Source organism: Myxine glutinosa, chromosome 10 (assembly GCF_964187855.1).
Source record: "Myxine glutinosa chromosome 10, kmMyxGlut1.1, whole genome shotgun sequence".
Taxonomy (NCBI): Eukaryota; Metazoa; Chordata; class Myxini; order Myxiniformes; family Myxinidae; genus Myxine; species Myxine glutinosa.
In genome coordinates this window covers 82,308,396-82,327,513 of record NC_136270.1, presented here as the reverse complement: position 1 = coordinate 82,327,513, position 19,118 = coordinate 82,308,396, and the positions used below count along the sequence as shown (strand labels likewise).

General features: G+C 42.6%; 1 protein-coding gene across 11 annotated transcripts in view; it reads right to left on the bottom strand.

The window, feature by feature from the left end:
* The window catches only part of LOC137434049 (uncharacterized), an 81,833-nt gene that overhangs the window by 859 nt on the left and 61,856 nt on the right, over nucleotides 1-19,118 (bottom strand). For 8 of the 11 annotated variants that reach the window (XM_068126679.2, XM_068126675.2, XM_068126680.2 and 5 more), the window contains exons 7-11: nucleotides 18,452-18,704; nucleotides 14,780-16,625; nucleotides 10,911-11,048; nucleotides 5,314-5,889; nucleotides 4,087-4,259 (exon numbers count right to left, since the gene is read on the bottom strand). In XM_068126679.2, the coding sequence (XP_067982780.2) occupies nucleotides 4,087-4,259; nucleotides 5,314-5,889; nucleotides 10,911-11,048; nucleotides 14,780-16,625; nucleotides 18,452-18,704 (2,986 nt within the window). Of the gene's footprint in view, nucleotides 1-4,086; nucleotides 4,260-5,313; nucleotides 5,890-10,910; nucleotides 11,049-14,779; nucleotides 16,626-18,451; nucleotides 18,705-19,118 lie in introns of those variants that run through there. The other 3 variants (XR_010985777.2, XM_068126678.2, XM_068126681.2) reach the window with 3 other exon arrangements.

The following is a 19,118-nucleotide window of genomic DNA, read 5'->3' as shown; positions in this document are numbered from 1 at the left end:
CTCCCCTTGCTGGTGCAAAAGGGTATTATGAGTGACGATTCAGAATGTTCAATTGTATCACGAGTAAGATAAATTATAATTGAATTGAAGAGCAAGAGGAATTTCAAGAGAGCCTTGTGTGTTCTTTTAAACTCAGGAATAAATATGGATGAATTCCCATGTTTTATTGTCTTTTGCCATTTTAGAAAAACACCATGTCAAGGTGTAAAGAAAGCAAGTTGAGCATTGTTCCACGTTATCACGGTGTTTTCCCAAGGCCACTTCCAATAACAAAAGTAATAAAAAAAGAGAGATGTATTATATACAGTCCCTTCAGAAAGTATTCACACCCCTTGACTTTTTCACATTTTATTGTGTTTCAGCCTGAATTTAAAATGGTTTAAATCGAGATTTTTTTGTCACTGAGCAACATAATACCGAATGATGTCAAAGTGGAATTTTGTTTAGAATTTTTTTTACAGAATAAGAAGAAATTAAAAGCTGAAATGCGTTGAGTCAATAAGTATTCAACATCTTTACTACTAGGGCATGCCCGTACTATATATATGCCCGTACTATATATCTATCTAAAATTATATCCCCCCCCTCTATTTACATGAAATGGTTTGGTCCATTCGCAACGCCAAAGCGAACGGCGAACGGCTTGCGAGTACAGTGACAATCCCCCCCCCCCTCTATTTACATGAAATGGTTTCGTCCATTCGCAACGACCACAGAACCCCCCCCCCCTCTATTTACATGAAATGGTTTCGTCCATTCGCAACGACCACAGAACCCCCCCCCCCCTATTTACATGAAATGGTTTGGTCCAAAGCGAACGGCTTGCGAGTGGTGACAATCCCCCCCCTCTATTTACATGCAATGGTTCGGTCCAAAGCGAACGGCTTCCGGAGTTTGGTAAAGAAATCGCCATCGCGTACACAAACGCGCAGGAAAGCGAATGAATCGCAAATTCGTTTTTATTAGTTGTAAAACATAATGCCCAATTATTCAATTAGCGCCAACGTATTTTGGCTGTTTGCAATTTAATCGCAAGGCAAAGTAGAAAGAGAAGAGGGAAAAAAAGAAAAGCCTTGCCTTGCTGCAAACAACAACAACATGGAAGGCTGCACTGTCCGGAAGTTGGCATATCGCAGTTACGATTATTTTAGTGTTAATGGCCAATTATTCAATTAGCGCCAACGTATTTTGGCTGTTTGCAATTTAATCGCAAGGAAAAGTAGAAAGAGAAGAGGGGAAAAAAGAAAAGCCTTGCATTAACGCATTAACGCTTGCATTGCATTAACGGTTCGGCACACGTGATAGCTCGCTGCTCTCTGATTGGTTGAAGCGTTTTTTGGACATAGCTCGGTAGGTACTTGTCCGATTAATTACAAACCTTGAAAAGGCACATCCTCGGGTCCCCAGCAATATACCTGGCAAGTTTCAAGTATATCGGACCCGTGGTTGTCGAGAAACAGCGGTCACAGACACACAGACACACAGACAGACACACAGAGATTGCTGGAATTATAGATAGATGACACTCCGAATTGTGCTCAGGTGAATCCAATTTCCTTTGATCATTCTTGAGATTTCGCCTGAATCCGTCCACAACCTTTTGAGATATCTTGTTCACAGACAGACAAACGGACAAACAGCATCCTGTCTAACAGACAGACGAGATGGGGTGAAAACATAACCTCCGTCCACATCCACTGTGGCCAATTCGGCATGTATTCCATAACTTCGATGTTGCATTAGTGGAATTTGAAACAGCTTCTTTCATCATCTGAGCTGGTACCCTGGTGAGCGTATTGGACAACCCTGCTCTAGCCTATCTAGAGGACAATTTCGTTCTGATCGGCCAAACCTTCATCGATGTATGGTGAAAATGTAAAAATATGTCAATAATTAGTAAGAAGATGTCTATACCGTAAAAATTAGGTCAAGGTCATAAAATAATGTCAACCGTGCATACTTTGGATTTCAATTACTAGTACACCTGTTCCCTACGGGAGCAGCAGGAAGGGTCATTCCTCTCGAGGGGTATAGAGATTACAGTAGATCTACAGTTGGGCCTCAAGAACATCGGGGGTGTGTTCATTCACCAAGTTTCTTGAAGAGTGCTCGCCAAGTGGTTTAAGCATTTGAGCAAGCACTAGATTCAAAACCAATGATAAGGAACGCCTGGCTTGGAGAGCTAGCTGCTTGGTAACTGAACACACCTCAGGTTTCCTCCCTTCTAGTTTAGTGTTAAACAGCAGTAGCGACTGTTTCAAAAGGTAATCAAATGTGTTTGTGGTTTGTAATATTTTTACTTCTGGTAGATGCCGTTGCTCCACCAAAAATTGCATGATAAGCAGTTTATACACGTTAACACAGCGTTTGTTCAAGGAGGAAACTCTGCGCTGGTGCTCCTGCCTCACACCTAGCTCGTCTTCACGCTGTTGCAACCAAAGCTTTCAGAAGCATTGGAATCTCTCGCGATGAAGCTGATTTTGAGGGCCTTTCACTCGCTCACCACAGGCAGGTCGGTGGTCTTTCTGTCTTCCACTGACTCCTCTCCGGCCTAGTTCCCCCAGCTCTATCTGTGCTCTGTCTCCAAAATATTCCTACAGGTCGCACAAGATCTGCCAGCAACCCTCTTCTGGTGAAATTGCCAAAATCAAGACTCTCTGCTCACCTTCACTCCTTCATTCCTCTTTTCTCCCGCCTCTGGAACAAGCTCCCTCACTCTCTTCAATCCCACTCCTCCCTCCAGGTCTTTAAAACAGCTGTTCACCACCATCTGTTATCTTCCCCCATCCAAAACCTTGATCTCTTCTACCCCCGTTAATTCACCCCAGATCCACCTTTTTTGAAAAACCGACTTCTTTCTTTCCTGGAAGTTCTTGCAGTATCCATGTGTTTTATACCTTGCAGTATCCATGTGCGGGTTTTTTCTAACCATTTGCGGGTTTTGTCTCGCCATTTCCGGGACTTTCATCAACCTTCGCGGATTACCGTCGACATAATCGGGATTCGCCTCACCATTCGTGGATTTTGCCTCGCCATTCGCGGTTTGTTCCTCTCTATTCGTGGATTTTCGCAAATCGGGAACATAACCCCCCTTTTTCCATTGAAACAATGCCCCCGCTATTCGCGGTTTCGCCATTTGCGGCATTTTCCAGGAACGTATCCCCCGTGAATAGTCCGCGTGAGTCCGACGGTATACACCTTAAAACGGTGCACGTTTGTATACAAGATTGAGGCTCGTGTAAGAGAAAACATGGCACGTTTAGAAACATGGGAATTTTTTCTGGATTATCTGTAGATAATTAGCCTAATCAACTCAGGTGATCATAAGGGTAAGTTCAGTGTATCACATTCCACATCAGAAAGCTCCAGCAGAGCTCCACCAAAAACATGCCACACACACTCCTCATCCATTTAGAGTAGATGTAGTCCTTTGGGAAATGTTTTGTGGGCTAAAAGCTGAAGCATGTAGTTAATGCTGCACATACATGATCCAACGCTTTTACGTCATCAGACTACAGTACTTTCGATACAGTTTTCATTGGCTGGGGTGGGTACAGTCCTGTAAGGGTCCCACTCCGATTCAGGATACTCAAGTGGCTCATTCTTCCCAGTACTCATTTTGTGGACCTCGGAAGGATAACAGGCTGAGTTAACCCACCTGGTGTTATACAGTGGAGACAGAGGGTTGAACTCAGGACTATAACATCATAAGCCAGCCTCCTTAATCGTTAATTAAGCCAACACCAGGCCTCTGATGTATTGACATGGCCCATTTATACCATTCATATAATCATTTTTTTTACACCACATTGAAACTACCTCCTTGAGATGGTTTAATTTATAGCTGTGAAAATTCTTAAACCAGTATAACATGTGCTTGTGCAATTGAACAAAATGGGACGAAACTGGTTTTCATATAATACGAAGTATTCATGTAAATGCAGCACATGTTTGTTACATGTTTCAGGGACATGAGTAACGTTGCTTTTAAAAGGCGGCATTTTATTATTTGTGACGTCACAGATATTGTTTTCAGCATTTTAAAATTCACCACTATCAGTTCTATTGACTTGTTCGAGAGCTCACCTCTTGTCCAATAGGTGTTCCATCTTGTTCGTAGCATTTTAAAGACTTGGCATTTTGTGAAGGTGGATCGAGGGTCCTTTGTGAAGGTTTATTATGCGTCCGCTGGTGCCGAACAAGACTGTGCTTGAGAGTGAAGGTTCTGGTGCACGTCTCACATCTGAACGGACGTTCGCCTGCGAATTCACAAGTAAAGAATTAAAGGAGAAAGAGACAAAACACCATTAACTAGAAGTGCATTCGGTAGAGCACATACCTCCGCTAAGCTGAACAGTTTACATTTTGTATCTCACTGATGGGCCGGATCTGGAACCAAACCTGAACCAAAATCAAATCAACTCGTTCTTGTCATCTACTCAACTCATCCACCATGTTTTGTCATATTCCGTCTACAACTTTTTGAGAAAATTTATATCGTTTTTGGTCCTATCTCTGAATGGTGAAGAATCAATTAAAAATAATCAGGTTCAGATCTTCAACAAAATCAAAACAATTCTTCCTTGTCACACACCCAACCTGTCCACCAAGTTTCATCCGAATCTGTCCATAACTTTTTGAGATATCCTGTTCACAAACAAACAGACGGACCGGACAGACAGGGGTGAAAACATAACAGAAATGTCTACGTCACATCTGCTAGCATTCACTAGTGGACATTAAAGATCCCAGGGTGCTTTGCTAAAAGGCCTGGCCATCATGTGCAGGTAACCCACCCAAATCCATGTCCCGCCCTACAGCACCCTGGAATGGAACAGAAATGTTGAAGGCTTGTTGTGAGTGGCTTCCTATGCACCGCAAAGAAGTACGAGCCTTACAAAATAGCTTATCTTTCATAATGTCTCTCACCTGCTTTCATTTTTTACTTTCCTACCCATTAATGGCCTGCCATCAATAACAGTTATGCCATAAACTCCTTGAAAGCTCAAGGTATGCTCCAGAGACACCAGGAGGACCATCAGCAGCTATTTTACATATACGGTATTTGGTATTTGTAAATCAATATTAGCTTCAAGCAATGAGTTGCTCTGACATCGAATAAAATCAAAATAGCAATAGTACCACAAATGGCCAAACATGACATCACCAATGCAAACTTCGTGTATGCTCAACAGCTTGATACACAGAAATAACACGACTGCATATATGATTTGATTACAATTACACTCGATCACCCACACACTCCACAAACCTACTGTAAAATTTCCTTCCACCCACGGCAGAAATTACTACCTGTGTGTGATCGCATGTGGCGCGTGAGATCCTGCAGAGACCAAAATCTCTTCTGGCAAACTTCACACACCTTCCTTCTTTTCTCTTGACTGTCAGTTCCTCGCCTGCATTTTACACCACCTTTCCTTCTTTCTCGATTAATGAGACCAACAACTGCTTGAGCCACAATGTCCTCCACTCCTTCAGCTTGTGGAGCCTGAATCTCGTCGGTGACAACCAATTCTTTTCTGCCATCCCACCCATGTCCGCTGCCATGCTGGTGCCTGGTGGCCATATGCCTCTGCAAGTTGAAGTGAGAGGCAAAGCGGCATGTACAAGCTGTACACATATGAGAACGAGCATATGATCGAGACTGGTTTCTCTGCAATGCTTTGTCCTTCGTTTTGCTCTCCTCTTGGCTCTCCTCACCCGCATTGCTCAGCTTGAAGCCAATGAGCTTAGAGCCAAAGTCAAAATCAAGGCTGCTGCAACTTGCATCCGAGTCATCATTGTCAGAGTCATGTGTTGAGACAATGGAGCTTTTACAATCCAGGCGCAATTCTTGCTCTGAACTGGTGGACAAGTAGTCTTTTCCACCTGCCAAGACAAAGCATGTGGCTGTAAAAATCCAGGAAGAATTACAAACAATAAGAGCAAAATACGATTGGTGTGTCAAACGAGTCTACAGCGCTTCAGAAAGTATTCACTCGACTTGACTTTTTTCACATTTTGGTGTTACAGCCTGAATTTAAATATGGATTCTACTGAGATCTTTCATACACATAATACCCCATAACGTCAAAGTGGAATTATTTTTTATAAGTATTAGCAAAATAATTAAAAATGAAACACGGAAATATATCATTTACATAAGTATTCAACCCCCTGAGTCAATGCTTTGTAGAAGAGCCTTTGGCAGTGATTATAGATTCGAGTCTTCTTGGGAATGTCTGCATCAGCTTTGCACATCTAGATTTGGGAGTTTTCCCCATTCTTCCTTGCAGATTTGCTCAAGCTCTGTCAAATTGGATGCGGAGCGTCGGAGAACAGCAATATTCAAGTCTTTCCACAAATTCTCAATGGGATTCAAGTCCGGGCTTTGGCTGGACCATTGAAAGATTTTCACATTCTTGTTCTGAAGCTATTCCAGTGTTGCATTGGCTGTATGCTTGGGATCATTGTCCTGGTGGAATGCAAATCTTCACCTCAGTCTAAGGTCTTTTGCACTCTGAAGCAGGTTCTTCTCAAGGATTTGCCTGTATTTGGTTCCATCATTGTTCCCTATATCCTTACAAGTCTTCCAGTCCCTGCTGCTGAAAAGCATCCCCATAGCATGATGCTGCCACCACCATGCTTCACAGTAGGGATGTTGTTAGATGGGCGATGAGCTGTGCTCGATTTCCGCAATATGTAGCACTTTGCATTCAGGCCAAAAAGTTCAATTTTCATCTCATCAGACCACAGAATATTTTGCCTCATGCTCTGTCTTTCACGTGCCTTTTCCCAAACTCCAGGCATGCTGTCATGTGCCTTTTTCTCAGGAGTGGTTTCCACCTGGCCACTCTCCCATAAAGCCTAGATTTGTGTAGTATTACAGAGACTGTTGTCCTTCCAGCAGGTTCTCCCATCTCAGCCAAGGAACTCTGTAGTTCTGTCAGAGTGTTTATTGGGTTCGTCGTCACCTCCCTGACCAAGGTCATTATTGCCTGATTGCTCAGCTTTCTCAGACGGCCAGCTCTAGGAAATGTCTGGGTAGTTCCATATTCTTTCCATTTATTAATGATGGAGCTCACTGTGCTTTTGTGAACTTTCAACATTGTAGAAATTATTTTATTCCCTTCCCCAGATCTCTGCCACCTCACAATTCTATCTCAGAGTTCTACGGACAGTTCCTTGGACTTCATGGTAGAGTTTCTGCTCTGACAAGCACTGTCAACGGGACCTTATATAGAAAGGTGTGTTTCTTTCTAAATCATGTCCAATCAACTGAATTGGCCACAGGTGGACCCGATTCAAGTTGGAGAAATATCTCAAGGATTCAAGAGACATCTCAAGGATTCAAGAGACATCTCAAGGATTCAAGAGACATCTCAAGGATTCTCATCTCAAGGATCAAAGGAAATTGGATGCACCTGAGCTCAATTGGGAGTGTCATAGCAAAGGTGTTGAGTACTTATTCACTCAAGACATTTCAGCTTTTCATTTTTAATAAATTTGTAAAAAAAAAAATTAAAAAAAATTAATTCCACTTTGACATGATAATGTGTAGATCAGTGACAAAAAAAATCTCAATTTAATCCGTTTTAAATTCAGACTAACAGCAAAATATGAAAAAAGTCAAGGGGTGTGAATACTTCCTGAAGGCACTCCATGCCTTTTAACATTCATGACCCAATTCGTAATCCATTAAGACAACAGAGGCTTATCAAATTTCCTTTAAAAAATGCAGTTTGATACAAAATAGCAAGTTGGGTCATTTAAATCTTTTATTTATTTATATCTCGTTTCAAAACAGCCCCATGTTGAATCCTGAGACAGCTCCACAAATCATATATCAATATAAACAAGTAAATCAACCTGGGCCTACATCGTGTATGCCCCTTAATACAAAGGCCAAGATATACGAATCATTCCACACAAATAAATATGTAAATAATTTGAATGAATGAATAAATTCCGGCTCTGAGCATGTTGGACGTTGAGTCTTGCAGTTCTTCCTTCCAGTTCATCAAAGCTAACTTTTTGGACCAGATACACTACCGGTCAAAAGTTTTAGAACACCTCAATTTTTCCAGTTTTTATTGAAATTTAAGCAATTAAAGTCCAGTGAATAACCTGAAATGGTACAACTTAACAAAGGAAGACAGACAGACCATTATAACCCTTAAAAGTGTAGGTCTTTCCTTTAGAGAAATTGCAAAGAAATCCAAGGTGTCAGTGAGTACAGTTTCCTACACCATCAAAAGGCACTTGGAAACTGGAGGAAACTCTGACAGGAAGAGGTCTGGCAGACCCAAAGCCATAACAGAATCAGAAGACAAGTTTCTGAGAGTCAACAGCTTGCGTGATAGGCGGCTCACAAGACAACAGCTTCAAGCACAGCTTAACACTGGTCGAAGTAAGCAAGTCTCAGTTTCAACTGTGAAGAGAAGACTTCGAGCTGCAGGTTTGACAGGGTGAGCGGCAGTAAGAAAGCCATTGCTAAGATGGCAAAATAAGAAAAAGAGGCTTGCCTGGGCCATGAAGCACCACCAGTGGACTACTGAAGACGGGAAGAAGGTCTTATGGACCGATGAATCAAAATTTGAAATCTTTGGTTCATCACGCAGGGTTTTTGTACGCCGTCGAGTAGGCGAAAGGATGGTTCCTCAGTGTGTGACACCAACTGTCAAACATGGAGGAGGAAGCGTGATGGTCTGGGGCTCTTTTTCTGGATCCAGATTCGGCGACTTGCACAGAGTGACTGGCACCCTGAACCAAAAGGGCTACCGCAGCATTTTGCAGCACCATGCAATACCCTCTGGTATATGCCTAGTTGGTCAGGGGTTCATCCTCCAGCAAGATAATGACCCGAAACACACTTCCAGGCGATGTCAAAACTACCTTCGAGGAAAAGAACAAGACGGTAGGCTTCAAATCATGGAATGGCCAGCACAGTCTCCAGACTTAAACCCCATCGAGATGGTTTGGGATGAACTGGACAGAAGGGTGAAAGCAAAGCAACCTACAAGTGCAACACATTTGTGGGAACTTCTGCAACAGTGTTGGGAAGAACTTCCCAAACAATATTTGATTTCCATTGTAGAAAGAATGCCACGAGTATGTTCGGCGGTTAAATCTGCAAAAGGTGGCAACTTTGCGGAGTCAAAAATTTAAATTTAAATTTGTTGAACAAAATGATTCTATGATTTCTTTTTTATCTCCATTTGTTTATTTGTTCTATGCTAAATTTCAAAGTACATTGAGACATTAAACTGCGTAAATTTCAATAAAAACTGGAAAAATTGAGGTGTTCTAAAACTTGTGACCGGTAGTGTATATCGTGTCTTTCTGTTATATTTTCGTTGCTGTGTTGCTGTTTGGATTTTCGTTGCTGTGTTGCTGTTTGGATTTTCGTCCAATTCCCTATGTTTAACTGTACCTTGTTGTGGTGTATTGCTCAACTTGTGCCCCTTTGAGTGTCTGGCCTACTCGTCCAAGGCCTCAACTAGTCGGCCTGCAAATCCTGTCTCTGTGCTCTGATGCTGTGTGCCTCGTCCTGCTTTCTTTCTCCCAAGTGTTGTCCTTTCAGCTCCCTCAACTTTATCTTATTCCCCCTCCTTGTTTCAAAAAAACAAAAACATCATTTTTATCTATCTTGTCCACCTCCTGTGTCCTCCCTTCACCCTCATACTTCCCGACATCCATTATTTGGCCAAGTGTCCCTCTATTTTCCCCTCATCCCTGCTATTGGTGTGTTTCCCCCTCTCTTTCTACTGTTCCTTTTGTTTTGTTGCGTACTGATCCATTCTATGCTCTAGCTCCTCCACGACCACGAGCCTCAACAATACATTTAAATATGTTATTAATTATAATAAAAATAAAACAAACACCTCAACTTCAAGATGGTGCAGATGTAGTGCACTCATTGCATTTGCTGTCTCGTCTGGGTTTGATTCTAGACCCGATTACAAGTTCTGGATTGAACATCCCAACCGGATAGAACATTAATCAGGGAATCCGCCGATTGCTGGTGGATTTTGAAGCTTCCATGGTGTTTATCCCCAAAGAGGAGACAATCGTCGCTAGTACACTGACAGCACTCCAAATTCCTGCCTAAATAAACTCTAAAAGAGTATAACCCCAAGGTGGGTATCTGGCAATTGCTCACCCACTATAGACTAATGATCCACTGCAGAGCCTGAAATATAGCCATATAGGTAACAACAACAACAACAATTTCGTTTTTAGCAGTGGTTGTACCCCCCAATGCAAGTCGGGGCGAAATCTTCCCTATTCTACCCTGCTGCCCGGATATGTCAGGGCAGCGCGGTCACGGTCAGAGTGCAAATCGGTCCCCATGGATCGGCCCTTTCCCCTCTCGTCTGTCTCTTCTGACTTCGTCAAGACAGGGGTACATCATCTTGGATGTGGGGGATCTCTGGGTCGCTCCTGGGAAATCGTTCAGTTGTCTCCGTGCCGCGAGCTTGTTTGAATTATGCAGGGCTATACAACAACAACAACAACAACAACAACAACAACAACTTCGCAGCTTATAAGGGCATCGACTAGTCTGCTTTGAAATCTGCTGTCTCGAAGAGGTTTGAAATTCTTTTCTCAATGATAAACATCAAATTGTTAGACTTAGCCAGAATTAACTAGATATGTTTATCTGCGATAACCTCACAACTGTTTCTTGGCACATAATTTTGCACCACGTGGCCACTACAAAACTTGTTCCTGTGCATGCCAATTCAAGGAAGTGATGCACAACAAGGGAGTGATGTGAAATTAATAATGGAAAAGGACGTGTTAAGTTGTTTTTCAAAAAGCTTTTCAAAACACAAATAAAATCAATTGTACAAAGATGAAACGAATACACAAAACAAAATTTGAACGATGAGAACAAGAATAGTTACCAAGTGAGTCGGGACATGATGTGGAGTGAAGCTGTTGAGTTTCCACTCCCTTGTTGTGTTTCCGTATGATATGGCGTTCGCAGTTTGACTTGGTGGAGAACACAGAGAGGCAGTTGGTGCATGGATAAGGTTTCTGGCCTGAAGATGACATTGCGATTAGATCCATGGATAGGCAATTCCATGTATTGACATATTTAACGGTGTCATACTAATACACTTGTAAAATAAACAAAGTTGTTATCGGTAAAAATGAACAAATAATAATAAGAAGAAATAAACAATCTCTGCGATTATTTTCATTCATGCAGAAATCTATTCATTCTGCTCATTGTCCGATAATGAAGAAATTGCCCGATAATGTGTGTCTGTCTGTAACATTCCGTCCCACCTATTAGTTGGATAGTTCGCATGACTCCACCCACCCAATATTTCATCCTGATGAAAAACAAAAATCTTACAGCCGCCATGTTGGTGCTCACTTCATTATAAAACTACCAAAGCGACAGTTAAAAGGATTTTGAGCCGATAGGTATGACGGGCCTCGTGAAGATTGGCCTCAGTGTTCGAGACAGCAGTCTGTTAACTCGTGCACTGTCCAAATAGCTCTGTGACATTCTCTCAAGCAGAGAAATGACCAATGCCATTAGACACTTGTCCGAGGTCATTATTTACTTTTAACAATGTGTATATATGCATCAGGAAGAAGATAATTGGTTTTGGGTCGTTTATTGTCACATATCTTTTCCGCATATCTTGTGGAATTGTGAGTAGGACAGGCGACCATGATGGACCACGACCTGCTCATGGTCATATATCTTTTCCGTATATCTCATGGGATTGTAAGTTAAACAGGTGACCATGTAGGGAGGGTGTTTGAAGAAGCGGAGGGGACATGGAATTGACGACGGGAGGTTGGAAGGGGGAGAGTGGGAACTTGGGTTTGGGAGGCAGAGGTTGAGGACTTTGGGGTTTGTGAGAGGGTGAGGGGGGAAGTTGAGGACTTGAAGTCACATTTCACATTACGTGGAATTTCCATGGGTCCCTGCTAGTATATAAATGTGGGAATTTGTGGGGTAACTTATTAACCTCGCACGCTCCCAAAAGGAGCATGGAAAGCTATTGTTATGGTGCTGTGAGTGAGTGAGTCAGCACTGGTTTTCAAATGTAAAATGGCACAAATCCCATGGTCCTGGTATTCCCTTCACCCAAACTGCCCTTTATGACTCATCATCTCATTTATCTTTTTTTTTTCATGGGTGCATGCCAACCCCAGAACTTAGTTTCATCACTCAGGAGTAGAGGTGGACCTATTCCAGTGTGAGGAGATATCAGTCGGCCAGGAGGGGCAAGATGCCTCCGTGGCCACGGTTTGAATAAGGACATCTTTTGGTGGGTGGGACATTTCAGGGTTAGTTACAGGAGGATTTGAGCAGTTGAGATTCATGACAGTTCCATCACAATCAATGCTACATACAGTTCCATAGTTGTGTTTTCACTCGTTATCATGTATTCCAGCTCACAAATTTCTTTGCTTTCTCCCCACTATTCTGGCCATTCCTTCATTCATACAAATCCTTGACCATTACGGGGAGGCATTACGCTATAATTCCTGTTAGGTGCTTGTTCTGTGAGCTCTTTCCTTGAAGCTACATGCATTTGCTCCTTGGGGTCTGTCTTTATGTTAAAGGAATTTATTGAAAAGTCTGTGTTGCTCGTATCTCATGTGCGATTTTCATTGCGATTGTAATAAATTGCTAACTACCAGCATGGTGAATCCCATCCTGTACCTGCAGTTGACTGGAAGAATCTGAGAGGTCTCCAGAACTTTTCGATCAGACAGGAAACATTGGGTGATGTAACGTCGCTACCTAATGGTTCAATTTGGCCAATTACCATTCAGTAATCTGCTCGCGTTGCCAGTGCGTGTACATGCAACAATATGTTGCGCATAATATTGCGTATCATTATTCAATTCAAACGATTTCATACAACTCATATAGCAAATTTTAAGCGGCATGAAACCCATATATCTCATAATCATTATCTCCGTTACCAAAGGTGGATGGAGGTTATGCTTTTACCCATGTTTGTTACTTGCCGGAAAAGATTCCGGCAAGTATGTTTATCTGTTCGTTTGTCTGTTTGTCTGTTTGCAGCACTACGTCTACACCGTTGCACGTAGAATCACCAAACTTTGCACACGTATTTGTCTTGCCCTCTAATATACTGTGCCCAAATGATGACATCGGTCACGTGGTTCGGCCGCCATCTTGGAAAAACCGAAAAACTTTGCACCACTATATCTCCAAAAGTGCTGAACAGAAAAAATTGAGACATGGCTCATTGTAAAGAACTCTCCATGGGGAATAAAATGTGTTAATGATGACGTCATCAGTCACGTGGTTCGGCCGCCATCTTGGGAAAACGGGAAAACCTTGCACCACTATATCTCCAAAAGTGCAGAATGGAAAAAATTGAGACATGGCTCATTGTAAAGAACTCTCCATGGGGAATAAAATATGTTAATGATGACGTCATGTATCACGTAGTTCGGCCGCCATATTTGTTCTAAATGGCCGATAAAAAAGTACATTCCGGCAAGTCCTCGGTCTCTGACCGATTTTTCATCTGTTTGTTTGTCAGTGAGCAGGATATCTCAAAAAGTTGTGGATGGATTCGGACAAAATTGGGTGGGCAGGTTGGGTGTGTGAAAAGGAAAAATTGATTCGATTTTGGTGAATATCAGGATCCAGATCTGGATATGATAATTACCTCCGCCACCAAAGGTGGATGGAGGTTATGTTTTCACCCGTGTCTGTGTCTTCGGACCTCTATCTCAAAAGGTTGTGGACGGATTCGGACAAAATTGGGTGGAGAGGTTGGGTGTGTGACAGGAAGAATTGATTCAATTTCAATGAAGATCCGAATCCGAATCCCAGAGTTTAAATTTTTTAAAAAGTGATTCTTCACCATTGAGAGATGTGGCCAAAAATGATATGTAGCATTATATTTTTAAAAAGTTGTGGACGAATTCTGACAAAACTTGGTGGATGAGTTGGGTAAGTGACAAGAACAAGCCGATTAGATTTTGGTTCAGGTTTGGTTCCAGATCCGACCTATCAATGGGATACAAAACGTAAACTGTTCAGCCTGGCGGAGGTATGCTCCCTACCAAATGCCGTTCCAGTTGATAATGAGAAAAGTTTTGCTGTAAATATGTTGTTACCAAGATCTACTTGTTTGTTTAAGTCAGTATGTGACTAACATTTCAGGCTGTGTGGGCTGGCAGGACAGCTTAGAGATATGTGCACTCAACTTTGATCTGTTCAACCCAGGTTCGAATCTCGACGGGACCATCAGCTGCCATCCTGTTGTTTCACATGCAGGGAAATGCATCAGCGTGTATGCCGTCCATCAGGTGGACGTTAAGCCGGAGGACCGTCTGCCAGCATTGGTTGTTGATGCACGTTGAAGATTCTATGGTGTCTCTCAAAATCCAAGGTGAGTTATCACTGGCACATTGATCAAATTACAAATCCCTGCTTAAAAAAACCACAGGCAGCGAGTGGTCTGGTCTTGTTGGGTATCAGTGGACACCAAGATACACTGCTTTGTATCTCAGAGTGTTGGTGCTGTATAGCTCCCACATTTTAAACAAATTAATGTTTCCAGGTTGTTCACATGTGACATGTGAACGGTCATCTCTGGCTACAATGGTTAACCATGATAACATTTCTAGAGCTATAACTGCCCGACCAACCCGTGTTTGCTCATTGTGTACATGCCATCTTTATCATAATTACTGCACACATGATGATGATTAAGATCCAGTTTTATACTGCAGACTCAAGCCTGATTCCAAGGCTAACCTGTATGTGTCAGCATGTGCCTCTGGAGGGAGCTGATCCAGGGAAAATGGCGTTTGCAGTGTGGGCAAGACAGCCGTTGAGTTGGGCAGGAGTAGCCATTTCGCCACTCTCGCCGTACCTTTCTTTCTCGTGTTCTCTCCCCCTGGCATATTGTAGCCACATCTGTATGGGGCTCTAGCAAGAGGCGCAGGCGGTTTGGGCTGGTTGTGTCAAGGATTTGTTCAACACTCGCAAACTCAAGACTCGGATTCCCAAATATTTGTACAGTCCCAGGAATTATGGAGTCACAGGCTGAACGTGGGTTGGGCAATGTTGCCCCTTTGTGACCTAAACCTAAGGGGTCAATGGCTGGAATTGGTGGGTTAATTTCATCGGAGAGGAGGATAGAGCGAAGAAGTGTGGAGGACGTATGACGAGGTGATGGTGCAGGGATTGGAGGAAAGACAGACATTTTTTGAGGTGATACATCGTGCAAGGATTGGTGTGACGTCGACTTAAACTGTGAGGAAGTTTGGGATAACAGGTGGAAGGAAATGGCAGGTATAGGAGCTCCTGTTTCATCATGAGGCACACTGCACTGTGCAATATTTTCCTTACTGTTTGTTGGTTTGGGCTGCAGTGGACGATGTGAACCTTTTAAGGCTAAAGAGAATAAAATTGGGGTTGAATGCTGGGACAATGCAATACAGCTCTCCACACTGGGACAAAGTATGCTCTCAGAGGCTGCCAATGGGCTTGGCGACTCTGTGATGGCACCACCTGTAACCAGCGGGCTACTGGAGGCTCTACATGCAAGCCTGGAGTCACTGAGACCTTTCGGTGATCCTGGCACTGCACCACCATAATGTAAAGTTTGGGGGAACGATGTCGTCATTGTTTCACCTTTCATAGCACCAGTGCACAAACTTGAAACAGAAGTCGGTGAAACACAAGACAAACCATTTTTATCAGACAAAACTTCTTCCTTGCTTTCCTTCTCTCTCCATAAATTCGGCTTGGCTTCAAAATTTAACACATCTGTGTGTCTTCGGACCTCTCGCTGCCCGACTAACCCGTGTTTGCTCCTTAGATGTCTGGCACTGCCAGCTCTTGCCATGAAACGACGCCCGCACAGACGGCACCCAAAGTCACCATTGCAACGGATGGAGCACCTGCCTTTGGCTTGAAAAGTCACATGGCCTTCTTGGTCATTAGGTGGTTGTTTCCCATTATCTGGGTGAGGTAGGCAGAGCGGCTGTCGAGCATAGGATGTAAATGAGCCAATAAATGGAAGAGTGCTCAGAAGAGGAAGCCGAGGTTGAAGTGAAGGTCTTGGTTTTAAAGAGGGCATTAATTTCTGGATACCAAGGGAATGCAGTGGGGCTACCAGAGGTGGAGCTTTGCTCAAGGGGGGTGGAAGCAGAGAAGAAGGTGACAAAGGTGAGGCTCCAGCAACAGCTAATATCTCTTGGATATCGGCAAGCTCTGAACCACTATTCACAGGTGCTGAAAATAAAGCAGAAGGAATTTGAGAAGATGCACCCAAGAGCTGAACTGTTGGTTGGAAAGGAGGATGCAAGGATGCAGGGGATGCAAGGTGAGAAAGCGGAGTTTGAGACGACTGACTTGGCAAAACCTTTTTTTCAGCACAAGTCTCAGTCACAGATCTGAGGTTAAGGCACAACATAAATGTAGCTTTAGATGATTGGTGAGCAGATGAGTTGATATTGGCAAGCGTTGTGGGTGAAGTATGTTCGGCGGAATGCAGATGAAGTGACGTTTCAACAGGAAATGTGATACCACAAACTGGGCATGGGAAGACCGGCGGACCAACCACCTGTCGGCAAGCTGTCTTCTCGCACCACACCTGCAATCACATTGAATTATCTGTAATGTCACATGAGATCAAAATTTAAGAGAAATGATCAGAGAATAAAATAACCCAAAGGTTTGCAATACATCCAAGTATGATGGAAATGTTAAGTTCAGAATGTCATTCATGAAAATCCATCCATCTCACTACAATTTTTGGTCATCATCAACAAATGATCGTACATCTCTATTTCCAAAAATTTATGCAAAACAAAAAGTGAAACACACCCACCATTTAGCCAGAAATGCAACTTGCCATGGCTCAAGCCGGATCTTAAACATGCTGCCCAATGTAAGATGCCATGTGTCAACGGTAGCGATCGCACACAATTACGTTTTATTACTTATCGACTCATTAAAACAAAGTCTGGGAGGAATATTGATAAAATGATTGCAAATATGAACAATAACTATTTATTTATTTTTTGCTCTTATTATATCGAAATTTGATTCAAAGATTATATTATGAATTTTTTTATTAATTGTGTCGGTTGTAGAGGATAGCTCAGGGATAGTGAACTCACCTTTGAGTTTTCTGCTCTGTGTTTCATTCCCGTCCCTAATACAAATTTATCAATCTATATCCTGCACGGATTCCCAAACCTCTGGCAGAGACAGCTTGGTAGCATCCTTTGTCCCATTCATCCAGCACATACATGGTCTGCCGGCCCATGTATGTGCTCTTCTTCCCTCAACCAAATCCAGCATCCCAGATAACACCCAGATTACTAGGCCCGCAAGACTGACCCCTGCTCTAGCAGGGAAAATGGCGTTAAAATGCATGTTGTTTTTGTTTTTGGAGTGGGTGGGGGGGAGGGGGGTGTATCTTGCCAATATCGTGCTCTGCATGATGTCTTTCTTGTCTGTCTGTTTGGTTGTGAACAGGATATCTCAAAAAGTTGTGGACTGATTCAGACGAAATTTGGTGGACAGGTTGGATATGTGTCAAGGCCGAAATGATGTGATTTTTGTGAAGATCCGGGTACTATAATTTTTTAAGTGATTCTTCACTATTGAGTGATAGGGCTAAAACCGATATATAGCACAATATCTCAAAAAGTTGTGGATGGGATTGAGACAAAACTTGGTGGAAACGTCGGGTGTGTGACAAGGAAGAATCGATTCTTTATCTGGCAGGCATGAAATACATCCAGGGCCGTCCAGATGAATTTTGCTACAACAGGTTTCTGCATATGCACACGGTGAGCAAGCCGGGGTGGATTACGTTATTTTGAAAGTGCCGTATTGAAGTGGAGGGTACTTTGGTCGTTGGTGTTACCTTGAGATATCAAAAGCAATCAAATGCACTTTTCCATTGGCAATCAGACAATATCTAAAATGTATTCGTGAAAATCTAATTGACAATAGCAAATAGTAGAGACATAAAATGTTTTTGTTTTTAAATCTGGAGTGGAAGAATTTTTCCTTGGAAAACACAGGTTATATTTTCAGGCATAATTTAAACATAATGAACACTTAAGGTTGAAATAATTACATCAAATTGTGAGTGATGGGGCCATTGACATACTATATCCTCCATTAAGGCATCTTTTGTTCTGGCTTTGACTATTTGCTTTGTCCACTTCAAAGTACATCCATGGCTGAGTTTCTCCTAACAATTGAAAGCGATTGAAGAAAACAGTATCTAGCAATTTAAATTTTCAAATGCAATTTCTCCTAATTATTATTAATTGAAGTTATCCTGGAAAGACTCCATTATCCTTTCACACAAGCAGTGGGTTGTAGGGGAGAGGTGGGTAGGGGAATCTGAACCACGTGATCACTGTCCACATGTGTCAAATGTTACAATGCACAACTTACCTTTGCAATCAGTGGAAATTTTTCACAGCAAAAGTCGACAAAGTCAAGTGCCAGTGGACTGAGCGATCTGGAAGGTTGTGCGGATGATTTGTTGTCAATAGTAGGGGACATGTTGTCAGAGAGTCGAGAAATGTTGAGAGAGCTAGTATCCCCTCTCCTGGTGACCACTCCATCCTCAGAGAGGTGATGTTCTAGACAACCATGTGTCAGATAGGCCTTGATGCCATTGAAAGATACTCGGCACTGGACACACCTGGAGATTGGCACACATGTGACAGCGACTCATAAATAAATCTTTGAGTAAGTAACTGTAGTTAATAATAATAATAATAATTCATTTATTTTGTATAGCGCTTTTCATGAAGCCCAAAGGCGCTTTGACAGAGTGCAAAACATAATGCATAACAAAACATGAAAACAACAAGTGCAAAAAGACAAGAATCAATAGGGAAATATTTAAAGCAAAAGGAGGGAGAAGGAGAAGTGATAGTCAGGGGTTAAATGCTGTGGGTTGAATGTTGAATGCAGTGCTGAACAGGTGGGTCTTGAGTGATGTTTTGAATGTGGTGAGTGAGGAGGAGTCTCTGATGGTGTGAGGTAGTGAGTTCCAGAGGGTGGGAGCAGCGATGGAGAAGGCCCTGTCCCCCCAGGATCTGAATTTGGTCCG